The sequence below is a fragment of the Pinus tabuliformis genome, chromosome 3_2, assembly GCF_031772625.1.
Source record: "Pinus tabuliformis cultivar Carrire ecotype Pingquan chromosome 3_2, CPIR1, whole genome shotgun sequence".
Lineage (NCBI taxonomy): Eukaryota > Viridiplantae > Streptophyta > Pinopsida > Pinales > Pinaceae > Pinus > Pinus tabuliformis.
In genome coordinates, this window is record NC_142302.1 from 759,018,651 (window position 1) to 759,039,122 (window position 20,472).

Genomic DNA, 20,472 nt, shown 5'->3' on the forward strand with positions numbered 1-20,472 from the left:
AACTATATCAACTTTACTTAAATCTATATTAAAAAAAATTAATTAAATTTTACTAAAACAATAAAATAAAATAAAAATTAATAATAATATTTATATTCCAGCTAGCTTTTTATAAAATTTAATTTATAAAAAATCTAAAGAATTATTAGATAAATCTATATCATAAAAGTTTTTACTTAAACTAATCTACATCATAGAAATTTTTACTTCTAAATTTTGTTAAATGGATTTGAAAATCATAGAAATTTTTACTTCTAAATTTTGTAAAATGGATTTGAAAAAATAATAATAATAATGATAAACTTAACCTTCTAATATTATAAATAATCAAAAAATTTCAAATTTATTCCTAGATTTTTTTCTTTATCTCCCGCTTATTATGGAAGGAGAATGAGAATTTTTTTTTATCTACCCCTTTATTATTGAAGGAGAACGAGAGGTTCCAAAGAATCCATGTTCAGGTATATTATCTTGACCAAATTTCTGACACCTGCAACTGTTTTTAACTATTTTGAACAAATCTGTGTACGTTCTTTAACTGTTAACAACAAATCTGTGATACGTTCTGTAACTGTTTTTTAACAAATCTGTGTACGTTCTGTAACTGTTTAACAACAAATCTGTGATACGCTCTGTAACTGCTTTTAACAAATGTGTGATAAGCCATAAAAATTTGTAAAATAATTTTAAAGTCCGTTACAGGTTTTTGTTTATTTGTCAATTTGTTACAGGTTTTTTTTTATTTGTCAATTTGTTTGTGATCTTTTAGGTTTGATTTAGATAATTTTAATGGCAGTTACAAGTTTTTTTTAATTGTCTAAGTTGTCTGTGATCCTCCAAACTTGACTTGTGGCTTGAGAAGCGGGACTGAGGACATCTAGTAGTCAAAGTCACACCCGAAAATCCCGTGAAATTTGATCTGGGTGACCTTGCTAAAGAGGCCCATCCTCAACCAATTATTACCAATTACGATAATAAGACTTGACAATAGCAAATACAAATTGAAAACACTGTTAATAGCAAATACAAATTGAAAACACTGTTAATAGCAAATACAAATTGTAAACACTGTCAATGACAAAAAATCAAAGTAGATCAATATGGACATAACCCATTATCCACATTGTGTTATTGAAGATGGAAAATACAAGCTCACAAAACACAAATTACAAATTCACAATTCACAACTAGCATCAACATTTCCTTTACAGAAGCTGCTAACCATCAATTCAACTACCATGAACATTTTCTTTACAGAAGCTGCTAACCATCAATTCAACTACCATGAAGAAATCCTTTACAGAAGCTGCTAACCTCCAATCCATGCAACCACATTTTCTTTCGAAAGATTAACCTTTGTAACTGATCATGCCTCAAAAGTCCCTGCAAGCTTGGAAACCTAAATTACCCCTTATGAAGACATGCATCATGATCAACTTTCACTTCCACTTTATTTATATTTCACACTGAGCTGTCTAGTACAGTAGGGGAAGCTTGCAAACCTAAATTACCCTAATTGGCCACAACAGCCCCAAAATAAGATTATGAAGACATCCTGCATCATGGACAATTCAATTCCACTTTATTTATATTTCACAGTGTGCTGTCTACTCCAGTAACAAAACCATGAATGAAATAAATCTTCAGTCATGACTGTAAACAGTATGTCTGCCTGGTGCCAGAAACTACAAGTATAATCAATACATGTTGTTGCAGGTTGCATACAAGAATTCATGGATAGCTACCAGAAGAATCCGGGCCTGCTTTTACAAACTCCACTGAAATCCATGTGCTGTTGTTTTCTTTGCTACTAAATTTATCAGAAAATAAATAAATAAACTATTGTTGGTCGGGTTGATAAACAAAGGTATTTAGTGATGGAGAAGAATCCAGACGAGATTTCAGACGAGCATGCGATTGTTGGTCGGGTTGATAAACAAAGGTATTTAGTGATGGAGAAGAATCCAGACGAGCATGCGAGGGTGTGGGATGAGGCAGGGGAGATGATCCTGGCCTCAAAGGTTGCACAGTTGTCATCGACACGTTCTGCTTTTTTTTTAGGGTTCTTCTGGCAATAAACCCTCTGATCCATGGAGTAACGTCTTCACTGATCTTGATCATCACAAGAAAGATAATGCGATATATGATGATCATACTGAATAGGACTGAAAGATCCCACCATTTTGACCGCTTTACATCTATCTGGAACACCTGGGTAACAACATATTCCCCTGATATCTTGGGCATGAATGAATACTGGTTGTCAAACTCCAGACCTAACAAGTCATTCTGGTACTGACCCTGAGAAATCAAAACCAAGGCCTTGTTAGAGAATCAAAGTTCTTTTTTCATTTTAGCCATAAACATTCATGACACAGCAAATAAAGATGTTGCATAAACTTATGAGTTCCAAAACTTCTTTATTGAAACTCTAACCATGAATCTAAATTTATATGTTTGTAAGATATTGAAAACAAACCAAACCCAAATTTGTTCACCTGCAAAGCCCAATAATGGAAACTAATATACGACATAGGATATCTCCACACAGGCTTTGGAATATCTTTAGGAAGCCTAAAGTACCCTGACACTAGCATGAATATTCCCTGGAACGTAAACATTGACAAGGTTATTCAAAAATCAATAAATTAAGAAATTTGATATAATATAACTAATTTAGTTACAGATATTTTAGAATCGGATGGAAAGTAATCAAATTAATTGTTTGACCTTGCTTTTATTTTATGAGATTTCATGAGATTTCGGAATATTTCAGAAATATGCCATCTAAATAAAGATAACCAAAAAAATGTACCAAAAACAGATAAAGAATAAAAAGTTCCGATGATTACCTGAATACCAGCACCTATGATTATACCCATGAGGAAGTTCGGCACAACACTAGCTATGGCCATCATAAGACTCTCCACCACTGTAACGCTTGCATATAAACCTGCTGTAAAGAAAATGTAATGGACAATTCCTGGATGCAGACCAACCATGTAGTAACAAATTGTTCCTGATATAACTGAAATGAGAAGCAAGTATGGCATTCCTGAAACTGTATTGCCCACTACAAAGGCTACTACACCATAATGTCCATTGAGCCTTTCTCGCTGAAAAACCTGTAATGAGCAAATAATAAAGGAGCCTCCAATCATTTCTCTGCAACACCTGAAGCTAAAGATATTAAAACTGCTGTGGGGTGGAATAAATCACCTTCATATCTTCAACAAACGAGGGAAAGCCCCCAATGGACATAAAGGTAACGAAGCCAAAAACGAAGGAAGCACAAGCTCCTCTTGCCTGGCATAATTCAAACATAAGTTTAATGAATAATAAGCTAAAAAATTATACCAAACAAAAGAGTTTTTGCTGATCCAACATGATGAGTAAAATGAATATAAATAAATCTCTTACCAATATTGAATCATAGCTGGTACCAATTCTAAAGTAGATAGTTCCAATGCAAATGGTGAGAAGAATATAAATGACAAGCCTAAGCCAGTAATAACCAACATCTCTTGACATGTTGATGAAAGACCTTCGGGTTAGAGTGAACGCTTGCATCAAGAAACTAGCTTGACTACCTCCTGAATCCAAAATTGTTCCTCTCTGCAAACAAGCTAGAAATCATCAGATTTCTATAGCAATAACAATTTTATACAAGCTTGAAATTATTAGAATTTTATAGTAATAACAGCAGGTTGGGAACGACAATTGCCATTAAACCAAAACCCTGATCACATCCCAGAAATAAAAAACTACGAGAGGAGAGTAGTCCACTTCCCTAAACACACGATAAGCACTGGTTTATCCCACACAACTTTAGACATAGGAAGAAATAAATATGGAATTCCTGACCATTCAAACTCTAAATTGTATTAATCCACTTGCCAAACTCCTAGCATAATTTTCAATATGGAATTCCTGACCATTCAAACTCTAAATTGTATTAATCCACTTGCCAAACTCCTAGCATAATTTTCAAGTTCAGCGGTCCTTAATCTCAATTTACAGTTTGGTTGATTGAAAATTATACCATGCTCTGCCCCCCTCCAATCTGCCCCCTCCCCACAAGATTTATCAATATTCAGCCTCATAAACACAATAACAGGTCACTTCTTGGAAAAGGAGTTAAGATTCCTGTAGGAACACTTACAAATTGAGATATTTCTTGCACTCTTGCCTGTGCGGCCTGGTAATACTCAGACGACCGATAATTGTCCAAAAGAATTTGAATGGCTTGAGCTGTAGTGATTTTCTCCAATGGATCGTCTGATTTAACCATCTATTCACAACCACGGAAAATTAATTTAGTATGGGTACAACTGAGATTCACATTTCTGCACAAAATGCAGCAGTACTGGTTCCAATCACAGCGCTGTAATTACCCGCAATTTCATGGATCCCTTGAGAGTCGCTTTCACTTTGTCAAAATCAGAGTTGATGCACCTGAGGAAGTGATCAGATGGGTTTCGAAAGGGCGGGCAACGGAAGCCCGCTTGCTCGAAAAACTGGAAAACCGACAGCAAGTAATTAGTAGTCTGCAACGTTGTGCACAGTTCCAATTAGGACCAATACCAAAATTTGAAAATTAGAGATGTTTAACAAGAAAACAAATTCAATCTAAGACAGTTGTAAGTCTTATCTTTTAGCTGTAACTAAAAGCTTCCATTACTCTTATAAATTAAATTGATGCACAGCACGTTTACTCCGGCAATGAAGTATCTTTTTACTTAGCAGTATGATATGTGGGTATTCACTCTTGCATACCAGAGTTTTGGTCCAGGTTCGATTATCCCAAGTTATGTCAGGTTCGATTATCCCAAGTTATGTCTTAGAAGTAGGGTATCCCTAGTTATATCCTAGGAGTAGGAACAGGGGTATTGGACTAACAGTCGCACCTCTGAAACTAACCACCATTCTTAAAAAACTAATCACTACTCTAATAACATAAACTAACAACGGCCACATTAAGAACATAGACCAACTACCCATTCAAGATAATGATAAAGATTTGAAAATTTACTATTACATAAAAATTTTGGTGTCAAGGCAATAATTCAGCCATTTATATATCCAATATGTTTATTCATAAAACTTAAAATAACTTACACCACTATAAAATCATATTCTCTCAACCTCCATCAAAACACACCATAAAGCTCAAAATTCTGTAACCACCAAAATTTAAACCCAAATCCTTTGACCACTTTCCTGATCTATACAACCTATTGGATAACATCAATTTCATATTTAGTTAACATACACACAAAAATTCAAACTTAAATCCTTTGACCACTTTCCTGATCTATACAACCTATTGGATAACATCAATTTCATATTTAGTTAACATACACACAAAAATTCAAACTTAAATCCTTTGGCCACTCTTCATGATTATAGAAGCTATTGCATTACATCAATTCATATAATTTAGTCAATATTGGCACCACAACAGCGCTTCTGGTTTTTGTTTTCAAGTAATATAGTGCACAGTATATATAATCTATACCTCGCAGGCCTCGGACGCCTTTCCAAAGTATACAGTCTTCCCTCCTGAAAGCAAATAGAGACTATCAAAGAGTTCGAACACCTCGCTACTTGGTTGATGGACAGAAGCTATTACAGTGCGCCCGTCTCGGGCCAAGCTACGTAATGTCTGGGTTACAAAAAATGCCGATGCGCTGTTCATCACAATTTTAAAAAAAAATTAATACGATCAACTTCAGGTTCAATTAATTCAAGCATTACACCAATCGACATTATCATGGGTATGTATGAAAAGCATACAAACAACCTCCAATGTAAAACAAAAAACAAAAAAATCTTTGAACAAATAACCAGTTTGTCAATGGCCCATATATACACTGGGTTGTATATTTCATGGTTGAATTTTGGTAATTCAGTTATCTAATACAGTTCCAGTGCATTTATGGCTTATGAGCAAGTCGTTATTTGTTGCCATATCTAAATCTTATAAAACTCAAAAAATGAAAAAAAAGCTTTTTTTGATTGATACTAAGTTAATTTATAGATATATTTAATTTGAAAATCTGGACACCAACCCAATACAATAATATTTATAGACACAAAACCATTACAATAATATTGATACAAGATAGCCACTACAATAATATTCAAAAGCAGAAAATTATTACAACAATATTTATCAAAACATTTTTAATTAATCTAATCACTAGAGAAGATTTCAACCCAATAACATTTCATGATCGAATTCAGAATGTTAACAGCAGACTTGCTCTGTTACACAGCACTCTCATCGAATTCAGAATGTTGACAGCAGACTCTGTTACACAGCACTCTGTTTCCTCTGTTTTTATACATGTTTTTGTTCTCCTGGTCTACACAGTAATGCTCTCAGCTCTCACTGTAAAGTCTGTAATTTTTTGAAACTGCCATGGAAACTGCAATACAGATATTTGCTTTTTGCACGAGTGACATTGAGTTGATTTAATCTATGAATAAAGTCTTCTCTGGAATATGTAATCTCTAAATTACATACCTTCATTATTTATAAATCAAAAATCAAAATATTTTTTTTCCATGTTAGACAACAAAAATAATAATAACCATTTCACTCCACTACCAAAAATATTAGTTAAAATAACAATTATCCAAGGAAAAAAAACAAAATCACAAATATCCCTTTACCTGTCCAATCCACTGGTGGGTTCATCCAGGAACAACAACCTGGGTCTCATCAGAATCTCTAAAGCAATGCTGACTCTTCGCTTTTCTCCTCCACTGATTCCCCTCAAGTGCCAGTTTCCGATGGCCGTATTCGCGCAATCTTGGAGGCCCATCTCTACAATCGTGCTCTCCACGATCTCGCTTTTCTCTGACCAGGGCATTTTGTCAGGGAGCCGCAGGCGAGCCGAATAAGCTATTGTTTCACGGACAGTTAATGTGCCAATCAGAGTATCATCTTGCGTCACATAAGCCTGCAAGTAAACAATTAAAACCGCTCAGAAACCCCAAAAACTGCTCTTCAATATCAATTTCAAACCGCTCAGAAGACCCAAAAACCGCCTCTGGGAATCAATTTGAGAGAATGACGATAACGATAATTTTTGAGATCTAAATTCCGGCGGGATTTTAAAAAAATTAAACCAGAAAAACTTGCAGAAAAGACAACGCGGTTTGTGTTATCTTTTTGAGCAAGTTCTAAAAAAGCAATCCTGTTTTCCGATACTATTTCCTTGCACTCCCCCAAAGAGATTTTCCGAACAGTATAATTATTAAATTTGTTCTTATATAGCTATTATAATATTAAAAAACATTTCAGTTTAAAATTGTAATTTTATATTGATGATAAAACATTTCAGTTTAAAATTGTAATTTTATATTGATAATAATAATGATGGTGGTTCACGTCTGTCGAGATTAAAAATTGGTCTATCGGATTTAAAGAAACAAATTATTTATTTTGATTTAAGATTTTATTCCTATGTTCAACAAGCTTGGAGAGAAGCTTCCCGAGCTCACTATAATTTTGATATTGTAAAAGGCTAGAAAGGTTAGTATTGTAACAAAAATTGTGAAACCGAGATCTAATGGTGGTTGTACGTGGGGCACTCTAAGAGGAAGTGGTTTTCATCCTCGATGTTCCTATTCTCACATATATCGCAGATCATTTCCATCCATGGCGTTTTAGGCACTGCCCAACACTATGGAGCTCATGAGAATTCGTTCTAATCTTTGCTATATTAATTTTCTTCTTTGAGCTAGTTAAAATAGAGAGATACTTTTGATCTTCTAGGGTGGGGTTGATGACCTTGTTCTAATAACTTAATTTTCTTTTAGCCGCTAAATCTTTCTCATGCCACATTTTTTCTTTAAACTTAAAAGTAACAATATCTTTAATGTTATTTATGTTTTGCAATGCATCATTCTCATTGATCCCCCAATAGTTTAACCAAGCCCTTGTGTCTTTATGCCACCCTCGATTGAGCCTTAGGTGGTTTTGGCTGGAATTTAAAGCTAGATTAAGAAGTCTATGATCGTCTATGTTATTGAGTTTGTGCTTGTACAACATAAACCTAATCATAACTAAACTCTCAATAAAAGAAATACTTGCTTCTATAAGGAAAATAAAACAGGGTATTATTAAAATATATTTTAGATATATAAATAAATTCAATTTTAGAAAAAACCATTTGAAATTATACAAATTTCTAATCAATTTTAAACCAACTTTACAAAAACATATATTATAAAAGTCAAAATATTTAATAAATAATCTAATATAGACTCCTATAATGTTCAACCAGAAAAAGTTAAAACATAAATCAAACATGTATATAATAAAGTGACATATATTCCTGTCTGCCATCTTCATAAAAATATTTAACGAAAAAGTTAAAAACAATTTATTCTATTTTGGCAACCATCACTTTTCCGGGAAAAGTGAGTGAATATCAATCATAAAACAAACAAAATGACCATAGACATTCATAAAACAAACAAAATGACCATAGACATTCATCACTTTTTAACGGGAATTAATCATTAAAAAACATAGATCAGAATATTAATTAAAAAAAAAAAACAAACAAACAAATCGCTGGAATGATTTAAAATTTTCCCACAACCAACAAATTAAAGCGATTTATTCCAATTTGACATTTATTTTTTTAATAAATATCACATCACAAAATAAATAAAAAAGATGATGGACATTCATGACCATTTTTTTTTAAATAGGAAAAAGCGAATATTAATCATAAAACAATTAATGAGAAGAAATTAGTTTTCAAGGATCATAAATTTTAACACTAAATCGCTTTTTCTTAAAGTGAATATCAACGATAAAACAAATAAAATATCATGAAAAAGGGTTCTCCATCGTCATCGTATGTTTATTCACTTTTTTAATTTTAATAAATTATTAATAAAAAAAAATTATATTCAAACATCATTAAATTAAAAATATTTTTAATTATCCTATTTTGATATTAATTATTATTCTCATTTATTTGTAATAAAATTTAAATTATACTAAAAATCAGTATAGATTTATTTTAAATACAGATTTAACATAAGTGTAGAGATCTAATTTTTTCATATGTAAATTTTTTTTATGAACAGATATTATTTAAATGTTTTGTATAGTTTTTTAATTTTTATTTTTAGAATTTTTAAATTTTTATTTTAATCAAATAAATAAAATTTCAAATCTGATGACGGAAAGATAAAATTACATATCATACTGGACTCTAAAATAAACCTCTAAACTCATCACTATAAAATATCATACAATAAAATCAATTACAAAACAAAAAAAATAAAAAAAAAACTAAACTTTTTCGTCATCGACAACACTTTATATCCTAAAAAACAACAATCTATGTAGCTTTTTTCGTGCTGAAAAAAATAAAAGAAAAAACAAAACATCCAACTAAATCTATGCGAAGCAATTTGGCTTTCCCAATAAAAACAAAATCAACTTTCCGACCAGAAGCCAAAAAAAATTCCGTCCATCCATGAAACATACCGCAGTGCCAAAAGAAAGCTTTTGCTTTCGCCCATTCAGCTTAATCGATCCCGACTGGAACGCGTTAGCAGCCAGTCTACCTGATATATAATTAACACAAAATTAGCTTCACATAAAAATATTTTATTTTTTACCTTCCCTCACAAATTTCTTCCAACACAGGAGCACAAATTTGAATTTTCTTTGGCCCATGAACTAGATAACTTCCCAGTCCATTTTTTTTAAGATAATAGCAATCAAACAGTTTACTATCCTGAAATCATTAATTATGAAACAATTCCTGAACCTAGGAACTTTTTTTGTTTAATCAAAATTAGAATTTTTAAGGAATTTGTAATTTCAAAAGAATGGTTATCATTATTGCATTTGTACCATCATTTTATAAAATACAACTATTTCATAAATGTTCAAACAAATTAGTTGACCAGTACAATTATTTCATAAATGCTTAACAGATCAGTTGACCCTTACAATTGTTTCATAAATGCTCAAACAAATCAATCACATGTATCAAAACACTTGAATCCATTAAACAGATTAATTATAACATATATGAAAACACTTGAACCCACACAATTGAAAAAATAAATTGTTAACCAGATTACTAGAGCGAAAATTTTGAGAAAACAAATTGTAAATTGTTAACCAGACTACTAGAGCGAAAATTTTAAGAAAACAAATTGTTAACCAAAATACTAAAGCTAATATGCTTGAGAAAACAAATTGTTAACCAAATCACTTGCGCCTATATCCTTTACCATTACCAGAGCAACAAATTTTTATGTATAAAAACAGCAACAACATTTTATGTAAAAAAAACAGAAACAACATGATAACCAAACCACTTGAACTAACATCCCTTCACCAGAGGGACAGAATTCTATGTAAAAAGAACCGACTTGGTATAATATACCTGCAAGTGCATCCAGTAGCGTGGATTTCCCAGATCCCGAAGGACCCATCAGAGCCATGAGGGTTCCGGGTTCTGCATACCCTGTCAAGCCCTGAAGAACAGTCTGAGTTTCACCGCTGCTAATAGAAACAGTCACAGAGAGCTCCTGCCATGTGAGCCACGCCGACACATTTCCAATATTCTTTGTATCAGTCGATTCCTTCCACAGCGTTTGGCTGAGCGGACTCAGACCCCCAACGACATGGGCGCCCCCTCTGTTTCTGCCACTTTCAATCTCCAACACCCTCTGAGTATTCCCACTATCTGCCATTTTAGGGGAAAAAACAAATCCCAGAGGCCACCTTTCAGATCCTCTCTCACAATAAAATTTATGCTCTGTACCTGAGAGAAAACCTCATGATCCCCAAATACAGAATGCAGTTATAAACTCAACCCAGAGGCATACATTACATTGGGGCAGAGGAGAAAGAATAGTGATGTAAGAATACCGGAAAATTTGTAGGAAAAGAAAAGCAAGAAGTGTATGAAGGGAAAAACTGATTAGTAGGGGCAGGTGTAGTAGCTCAGAGGAATGAATGAGAGGCAACCTATGGGGAAAAAGGTGGCATGCTGCTTTTATGAATGTACTATTCCTTTGCACATTGTTCCAACCGTATTGACCGGAATCCCCCCCGCGTGATTACTGTTACATAAAAAAAACCCACCACCCAATTCAATTCATGGTAGAAGTCAGTCATGTATTGTTTTCTGCCTTCACTGCCTCACCTACTACACAATTTTTGACGTCAAAAAATCCATTTTACTGCAATAAATTTCTCACTATCCATCCTGTCTGATTTTGTTTTATTTTCCGGGCAGAAACTATAGTAAAGCTGCAAACAACTGTCAATTTTTTAAGTCTCTTTCCACCGAATTCAGCGTGAATCCATCTACCCGGAACGGGTATTAATGAAAAAGTTGGAGACCCGTGAAGAATTGATAGAATTCCTATGAAAGCCTTGCCAACCACTCCGTGGCCCTCTACGTTCCGGAAATTACATCACCTTGCACTCGCACGTAACCCTAGAATCGGGGTCCTGTTGTTGCTCTGATTAAGAATCATTCTTTTTTTTGCCCTTCCATATTCTCAACTCATTAATACCCAGCCCATTTGATTCACTCCTGTCAGCGAAAGCATGCCTTTTAATGCCAATCTGTGCGCTGGTTACAGATATCGATTCACCACATGGTTATAGCGAAAATTTCGCTTTCATGCAGACACACTAAGTAGGAATCACCACCCTAACTCTCCCTTCTGGTTTAAAGAGTAATGAGTAATGAGCATTTTTAGAATCATACAGTGATATGGGGTTTAATAGTAAGTTTCACTGGGTGAAACCCACGACATGAGGGTTCAAATCTCATTGAGTATATATGACTTGTTGTGTCTTGGCTAGAAGAGTAGGCGACCTCATAGTGGACGTCTCACCAGATTTGAATATTATATTATATATACCAGATTTGAATATTATATTATATATTATTATTCATGGTACATGCTTTTGGAGACTTCAACTATTTAGTTAAGAAACAAATTGTTCACCAAATTATTCATGGTACATGTTTTTGGAGACTTCAACTATTTAGTTAACAAACAAATTATTCACCAAACCTTCTGGTTTTCGAGATTTGAATATTATATTATATATTATTATTCATGGTACATGTTTTTGGAGACTTCAACTATTTAGTTAAGAAACAAATTGTTCACCAAACCAAATCACTCCAGCGAAGATCGTTTGACATTATGATTCTCACCAACTAAATTTATGATATTGGACACCATAATTCTCACCAATTAAATTTATGGTACTTGAGGCAGTGTAACTATTTTATTCTTCGCAATAATTTGGTGATATAATTTTTGGGTGCGTTGTAATTAATTTAGTTAAATGCATTATAATTAATCTATTTTGCTAAAAAGAAATTTGATGAATTGGATTATAATCAATTTATTTTTGCTAAAAAGATTTAGTTCTCATGAATCTTGTTTATAATTGAAAACATCCAAAATCACATACATTTCACATAGATACCAAAGAATTCCATTGGGACTAGGCACCCAAAAAAAAAAAAAAGTATGTTATGATGACTTCATAAACACACTTTGCACCCATAAAAAAAGAAAAAGTGGGTGAAAATCCTTTATTGTATGTCCTCACATCAAATCATAAGTCATCCTTGCTAGTGTTATCCATTATAGTTCCATGCAAGTATCTTGTTCAGCATTATTCCAATTTTGCATTTTACAAAATTTAACTACAAAAATTTACAAGCTTCTAAATTTTCAAATTTAAACTAGATTAGCATAGCCATATAAATTTTTAAAACTAGGTCATCTATACTCTTTTTTAAGAATGGAACTTTGGAAGCGTTATTCCAAAATAGACCACTATTTACTTAGCTATGCAATTTAAACATAGAACTTTAAATCTCTATTAAATTTTAAACAAAATTGATAAAAAAAAATATGTTAAATATTAGACTTTTGTGATTCATGCTAATAACGACATTGTCTTTCGAATTAATCACATCATTGAGATTTGGTGGAAGTTTCCAATCATCTAATATGGTCCATCTAAAAAGTTAGACCACATCTAAAAAGTTAGACCACATTAGATGGTTAAAAATGTCAACCAAATCTCAATAATATGATTAATCTAAAAAACAATTTTATTAAAAAACATATACATAAAAATAAACAAAAACATCTCTATTTTTAATTAATTATTTTTTCGCACCTTTATATTAATAAAATCGGGAATAAATAGTTATTTAAAGATAATAAATAGTTCTTCCTCTCCCTTATGGTCGAGCCCCTCCGGTCCTCAATTTCGTAACCTCCCATCCCAGGCAGGTCCAAGCAAGCAAATAGGCTGCATTGCGGAACATTTTTGTAGCATATCCTCTCTCGACGAATCCTACCCTATCTATAGTAGCCAATTTCAGATTCTCCGGTTGCAGAGATAGTTCCGAATTCAGTTGATGACCCAACGGAACCCCTTTTGTCCCCTTTCGGGGTGGGCGAGGAGGGATTCGAACCCCCGACACCGTGGTTCGTAGCCACGTGCTCTAATCCTCTGAGCTACAGGCCCCGTCTCCGCTGGATTCGTTCCCTCTGAGTGCGGTTTGAATTATTAATTTACGTGATCGGAAGCAACCGATTGGGTTTACAGCGAAACCTATAAATCTATCACTGATCCAACTAGGACACTTTTACGGGACGAACCCTCACATCTTTAGGATCTGATGCTACACCGCTGCTCAATAGCTTAGTAGATCAACTCTATTACATAAGGGACAGGAAAGAAAGAACAATCGTTGAGTCAACCGGCTAGTTCCTTCCCGCCAATCAAAACTTTTTATGGTCCAGCTGCTGGGACAGACTCTTGCTTGAATAAAGGAATCACACTCCCGTGCTTCATTGCCTCTCTGTTCTCCCTTTCTGTTCAGTGATAGTGAATTCCAGAGCTTACTGTCTTCCCAACGCCTTAACATAGTCACGGAGACGACTAAGCCGACTACTAATTGGGTTCAGTTCGGGTAGTAAATCCATTTGTTCATTGACCAACAAGTTACTATAACTAACTCGAGGGTCGTACATTCACGACGGAATCGGGATCAAATGTACGTAACTCACTATCTATATTGGTAATATAAAAGATTCCCGGGGATTTCTAGATATACGACTCGGAAAAATCGACGCAATACACCTATTCGATTGGAATCAAATAAATTTTGTCCCTATTGTTACAATGTTTTGCCTGAAACCTATCATGACAGATAATTTTCGTCCTGAAAAAGGGTTTTCATCTTGGATTACTTAATGTCAAATCAGTACTTCAACTCGAATCTGGCATCTATCTTACGAATAAAATGCTTGGAACGAGTTCTGATCGCCAGTTGGAGAAGAATATCGTATACAAAGAGATATCTCATTCATTTATAATGACCAGCCCCGCCCTTCCTTCTGCTACTGCCCGCTATACTGCCCCCATATTTGGAACGAGCACCGGTTTCTTATCCCAGCCCGCAGCAGCCGCCCCCATGATCGAATTTGTGAGCTTACTTGGGTCATGAGCATTTAACTGGAATAATAAAATGACCAATGATGGATCCTAGAGTAGCTAGATGGGGAAGCAGAATCAATCCTTGTTCATACATAGGTTTTTCCGGTACAACAACTAGTTGTAATATCTCAGTCGCTCTAGCGAGACGTGGTCAAAAAGTGTTACAGATTGGGTGTGATCCCAAACACGATAGTACTTTTACTCTTACAGGATGCTGTGTTGCAAATACTATCTCAGTTCATTATACCAAGAGCCTGTGTCTGTCGGAATAGATAAGGGGGATGACCTTGCCCGATGCGGACAAGCGGGTAAACCTCCTTACCTTCTCACCTTACCTGAGCGAACCTGAGCTATGCGTACGTAAGACCTATAGTCTCCAATATTTTCTGTTTACGGTTATCTAATAGATTACTTAATGAAAGTAGATTATCTATTCACAAATTTCACGAATTCATAATCTCTTCCCAAACCGAACACGAATCTTTCGATTCATTAGGATAAGAATATGAAAGGAGAGGACACAGTAAGAGAAATCTTTCAATAGTCTCTGTTTGGTAAGTATTGAAATAGACTCTGAACAAGTTACTATAACTAACTCGAGGGTCGTACATTCACGACGGAATCGGGATCAAATGTACGTAACTCACTATCTATATTGGTAATATGTACCAATATGTATATAATGAATGCCGACCAAGACAATGAGTAAGTGACTGCTGGTCATTCTTAAAGGTCCCGGAGGGGCTTGCGCTTCCTAGTGCAAGGATGATAGAGAGATAGCTTCTCAGTACGGTGCCTGGCCTCCGGAGGACACCTTAGACAGCCAGGGCTTATTCACTTACGATATTTGGCCTACACTTATCAAAAAGGTCTAATTAATTACGGGTTCAATCCATTTTGTTTAGCAGAAAGATGGGTATTCCTAGGAGCCCGAATATGAATAGATAGAGCCTAAATATTCCATGGATAATAAATTCAATTGATGATGGAAGCACCATAAAGATCAATTATTGAAAGAAGGTTCGGGTTGATACGATCAAATCTGCTCATTGACAAGAATCAGGAATCAACTTATGTAATAGAGTTGATCTACTAAGCTATTGAGCAGCGGTGTATAACAGATCGGTCTTCTGTACTATAAATATGGATCGATTTCAACAAGTCGCACACCCATATTCCTCTCCCTCTCCTCTCCTCTCCCTAATGGTCGAGCACCTAAAGGTGATGGCGGCCAGTCGAGCCTGCTTACGCATCCTTAACAGTCGAGCACCTAAAGGTGATGGCGGCCAGTCGAGCCTGCTTACGCATCCTTAACAGTCGAGCACCTAAAGGTGATGGCGGCCTTATCAGTCGAGCCTGCTTACGCTGACCCTGTCAAGTCCACCACCATAGAACTCAACAGTTACACCTACTTGTTCAACACTATACTTTGATTCTGCCCTCCTAAAATGAACATCGGCTTTCACAATTCCTTACGCTCCAAAAAGCCCTCCTTCCCTCTAGCGACATCATCTAGATGCCCCTCAAGTGGGTAACCGATTGCGCATCTCGGTTTTTGGATACGTTCAGCCCGCCTTTTTCCCGAGTATATTTTTTTGATCGGGATCAAACAATTACGCAATAGATCAATCTATGGATCCCATACCTCATTCTATCACTCGTACTTTGTCTAGATTTCGGACTAAGATCTTTTACACATTTGAATGAAGTAGAAAACTCGTCGATACCATCGGTAAAGTTCGGAAACCATTTATTGTTTGGAATCTAGCTGTTCCGATTCTTCCCATCGTAAGCGAAATAAGCGAAAATTTACATATATTCTTTGTACGATAACGCATGTGACTATTTCCAATTATCTTTTTAGTCCGTAGAGTAATTTACATGGACACTTGCTTAGTAAGTTTCAACAGTAAGTTTCATGGACACTAGCCTTAAGGTCATTGCCGAGAGACAGTTGTCATCGTCAACCCTTGTGAATTACATCTTCGGGCCAAATATCCTCATAATGATAATCCTTGGATTGTAAAGTATCTATAATTGTAGGTATTAGAAATCCTGTAAGCATTTGAATAAGTAGATCTCGTCAGGCATGGAAGGTCGGAGCTATGGCTTAAGTAAGGAAGAATTTGAAGGTTGTTTCGTGCCTGCCTTAGCCATCACCGGAATGGCTCATGCTAACCCGTTAGGGGCGAGAGGAATTCGTACTAAATGGTCAGTTGAATTTACTTTTGCCCAGATTCATGGATTTGCCAATGGATTCTGACGAACTTTATCCCGAGATGCAGGCCTCGCATTTCACTCACAGAGAGACATGAATGATTTATCTACGTAATGACATATATAATGAGATATCTCTTTGTATACGATATTCTTCTCCAGTTCCTCTCCTCTCCTTATCAGTCGAGCCCCCTAAAGGGTCCTGTTAGTCGAGTCACTTAACGTACCTCTAACGAGCAACTCTCTTCCTCTCCCTATGGTCGAGTACCTAAAGGTCCTTATACCAGACGTTCACTAATGAGTATTGCGTCTTTGAAATTGTATCCTTCCCATGGCATATAAGCTACTAAAACGTTTTTTCCCAAAGATAGTTCTCCGCCTACAGCGTTTTGGGTCTCAAGGAGGCAATTCTCCGCTTTTTATTGGGTCAACTTACATGTGATCGATCGAGCTAGACTTTATGAATGAGTTTGAGTTGGGCTTACGAGCGCTTCTGGGTCAACTGCTGTTTATACTGACCTGCTTGCTTTCGTGTGAGTAAGAACCTCCTGTCCTGTAGAAGTAAGAGCAGCTAGCTTAAGGATCAAGCTTAGCCATTCACCTCATCATTACAACTATTTTTTTATATAAACAAAACCAAATTAATCAAATTTAACTATTGAAGTGTTTTGGAATCTTATCATGCGTAACATGACTAAAAAAAGGTGAAATTCACTTTAACAAATAAGTGCTGTGCGATATTTCATTTTCGGTGATAATTTTTAAAATTCCATTCCACGTTCAGAGACAAATTTAAATTGAATGTGATTGAAGTTTTGGTAGCGTAAAGTTTTAATATGATTCGTTAAAACTTTATTTATGGTCTCTTTTCCATTTTAAACAAACTCATTTAATCTAAGAAACCGCTTGCAATTTCTGATTAATCAAAATTCTTTATGTTTTAAATCATCCCAATATTGTGAAAGGTTGGAAATGGGTGTAATTTTTATTATTATTATTTATTTATTTATAATAAAAGAAAGAATATTTTATTATTTAAAATATGTTTGTAAATGTATAAATGAATTTAATATATATATATATATATATATATATATATATATATAAATTAGAGTAGTTTTTAGGTTTATTAATTTGTGATAAAAATATTGGTGATCAAATCTTGATTTTGTTGTTTAAATTGGTTTTTATTTTATTTTATATATGGATTAAACACCCTCAAAAATTTTGGAGCACTTAGATTGTCACGAGTTTATTTTTTGATTCAGACTTTTGTGATCCATATTATTATTAAATAAATTTCGGAATAATCACATAGTTATTTTGGAGTCCACTTTTGAAACTATCTATTACTTGTCAAACTTGTAATTCCAATGAATCCCTATCAAATCATGAAATAAATTAGATCAAAAAATAAACAAAATTTTTTCTAAAAAATCACAATTAAAAACTACTCATTTAAATTATATAAATTCAAATTCAAAATTATATTTTTAACAAATCTCTACTAAATTTTCATATATATATATATATAACCTACAACCACATTTAACCCCAAAAACCAAATATAAAAATAAATTACAACAACATTACTTTACTTTCCGAATTATAATGGCATTGGTGCATGAAGTACGATAATAACTCCTCTGCAATAATTCAATATATGAACTTTTGGTGGCATCTGATATAACTCTTTTGCAATAAATATATGAACTTTTTTGTGGCATATGACATAACTCTTTTGCAATAATTGAGTATATGTATTTCTTGCGTTGTATTATAGTGGTATAGTGATATGTATAATATTTTTCTCTTTTGTGTTTATAAAATAAAAATAAAAATAAAATAATGATTTTTTTAGGAATTAGATATTGTCTGTAGTATATTTTAAAATTATTGTTTGTTATATTAAAGAAATAAGTTAATGGTTCTAAGATATAGTGATATTTAGTAATAGTGAAAGTTTTTTTTTGTTATATTAAAGAAATAAGTTAATGGTTCAAGATATAGTGATATTTAGTAATAGTGAAAGTCTTTTTTAATAGATTATTATCCAGGAGTGAATGCAAACTATTACTCAGGAGTTCATGCATTCACTTATAACAATATAACCATAGTTGTTTTATTATTGATTTGACAACTAAATTGTGTTAAGTTTTTTCACTATATTAAAAAAAAATCTAATTTTTTTTCAAGTAAATTAATTTGTCTATTAAATATAATTAATTATTTTTCATCACTAATATTATTAATATTTTTAAATAATATAAAAAGATATTTTTTTAAATTTAATTACAAATTAAATTATTTTATTATTAAATTATATTTTTATATACATAAATGGTTAATAATTTCATATCAGGAAAAAAGTGTGTAAACTGAAAAACTTAAAATTATTTTTTTCCAAATTATAATTAAAAAAAATCTACTCAAAGTAAATAAAAAATTCATGTTAAACCAATAATATAATTATGCAAATAATTTTCAAATTTAAGTGTTTTATTTTCAATTCCCACCCTGCTCATTTAAAAATTGATCTATTTCCTTTTAAATAATGGACATCACTTTGGCATGTCGACGAGTAAACTGGGCGTAGCATGGATAGTTAAATTGGAAAACTATTTCATATTTAATGTGTATCCGTGATATTGGAAAAGTATTGCATATTTAATGTGTATAGGTCATCATAGTAAAGGTCGCACGTATAACACCAACCAAGTTGTCATTATTTGAGATGGCCTACAACTTCTGGTGTGCATTAATATGTTCTTTACGATTTCTCTTTATATCACTTTCCAAGGAAAAGGAAAGTGAAAGTTCAAAATATATAAGTACATGAGGAAAATACAAGACGAAATCCTTTCACATGGTACTCTTGCAATTTTAGAGATGATAAAGGATTTCAATTTTACAGATGATGAAAGATGAGCTTCATTGTAATGGAGGATTAATCATTTTGATGGTAGGCTTTGAATGTACAGAGGTTTTATTATCTGGATTGTAGTTTTGGATGTATAATAGAGATGATAAAGGATGAGTTTTATTGCATGTGAGATCCACTTAACATTTTATGTGAGGATTTATCATTTTATGGTAGTTTTAGATATATATTAGAGATGTTAAGCGATAAGATTTATTGTATGTAAGGATTTATCATCTTTATAGTAGTTTTGGATGTATATTTGAAGATATAAATGACTTTTTTGAGTTTTTATTTAAATTTTGAAAGACAATTTGTTACCATTTGAAAGTTTAAACATTTTTTTTTGCACTATTTTAAAATATTTTAAAAATAGTTTAGGGATTTATTAATTACTAGTTTTATTGTTAAGCGAGCTTATTTGAGAATTTAACACTTCAAGTTGTAGATTTAGATATATATTAAAAGATCTATATGCTCTTGTTGAGCACTAGTTCAAAGTCTACCTATATGAGATCCCAATAAACATTCATCCTCCACCAACAAGTTGTCTTACTTCTTAGAGCCCTCTACAAAGATGTCCACCTATATGAGATCCCAATAAACATTCATCCTCCACCAACAAGTTGTCTTACTTCTTAGAGCCCTCTACAAAGATGTCATATGCAGTCTCCTAACAATGCATCCCACACTAGTGAACAAGTGACTTCTTCCAAACCATGGTAGTATATTACCTTTCTAAAGAGTTAGGCACATCATAAGATACTTCTTCCAATTATTTGATTCACCATCT

At 33.5% G+C, this 20,472-nt stretch overlaps 1 protein-coding gene and 1 non-coding gene across 2 annotated transcripts; both read right to left on the reverse strand.

Moving 5' to 3' along the window:
* Positions 1-1,560: 1,560 nt before the first annotated feature.
* On the reverse strand, positions 1,561-11,004 carry ABCG11 (white-brown complex-like protein). Its single transcript, XM_089416962.1, has 11 exons — positions 10,434-11,004; positions 9,521-9,600; positions 6,679-6,968; positions 5,519-5,690; positions 4,395-4,517; positions 4,163-4,291; positions 3,421-3,615; positions 3,220-3,306; positions 2,853-3,125; positions 2,499-2,606; positions 1,561-2,301 (listed from the first exon to the last, which is right to left on the reverse strand). Exons 1-11 carry the CDS (start codon positions 10,741-10,743, stop codon positions 1,840-1,842), a joined length of 2,229 nt encoding a protein of 742 aa, XP_089273088.1. The 5' UTR covers positions 10,744-11,004; the 3' UTR covers positions 1,561-1,839.
* Positions 11,005-13,493: 2,489 nt separating this feature from the next.
* Positions 13,494-13,567, reverse strand: TRNAR-ACG (transfer RNA arginine (anticodon ACG)). Its single transcript has one exon. It is a non-coding gene; the product is annotated as a tRNA-Arg (tRNA).
* Between the last annotated feature and the right edge of the window lie 6,905 nt (positions 13,568-20,472).

What these genes read in the sequence shown, in the direction of transcription:
- ABCG11 (XM_089416962.1), bottom strand. Translation starts at nt 10,743, where the DNA reads ATGGCAGATAGTGGGAATACTCAGAGGGTGTTGGAGATTGAAAGTGGC. An exon ending in TGCAAGAAATATCTCAATTT is followed by an intron (nt 3,616 to 4,162) that starts GTAAGTGTTCCT and finishes GCTTGTTTGCAG; the next exon opens with AGAGGAACAATTTTGGATTC. An exon ending in CGTTTGTTGAAGATATGAAG is followed by an intron (nt 3,126 to 3,219) that starts GTGATTTATTCC and finishes TGCTCATTACAG; the next exon opens with GTTTTTCAGCGAGAAAGGCT.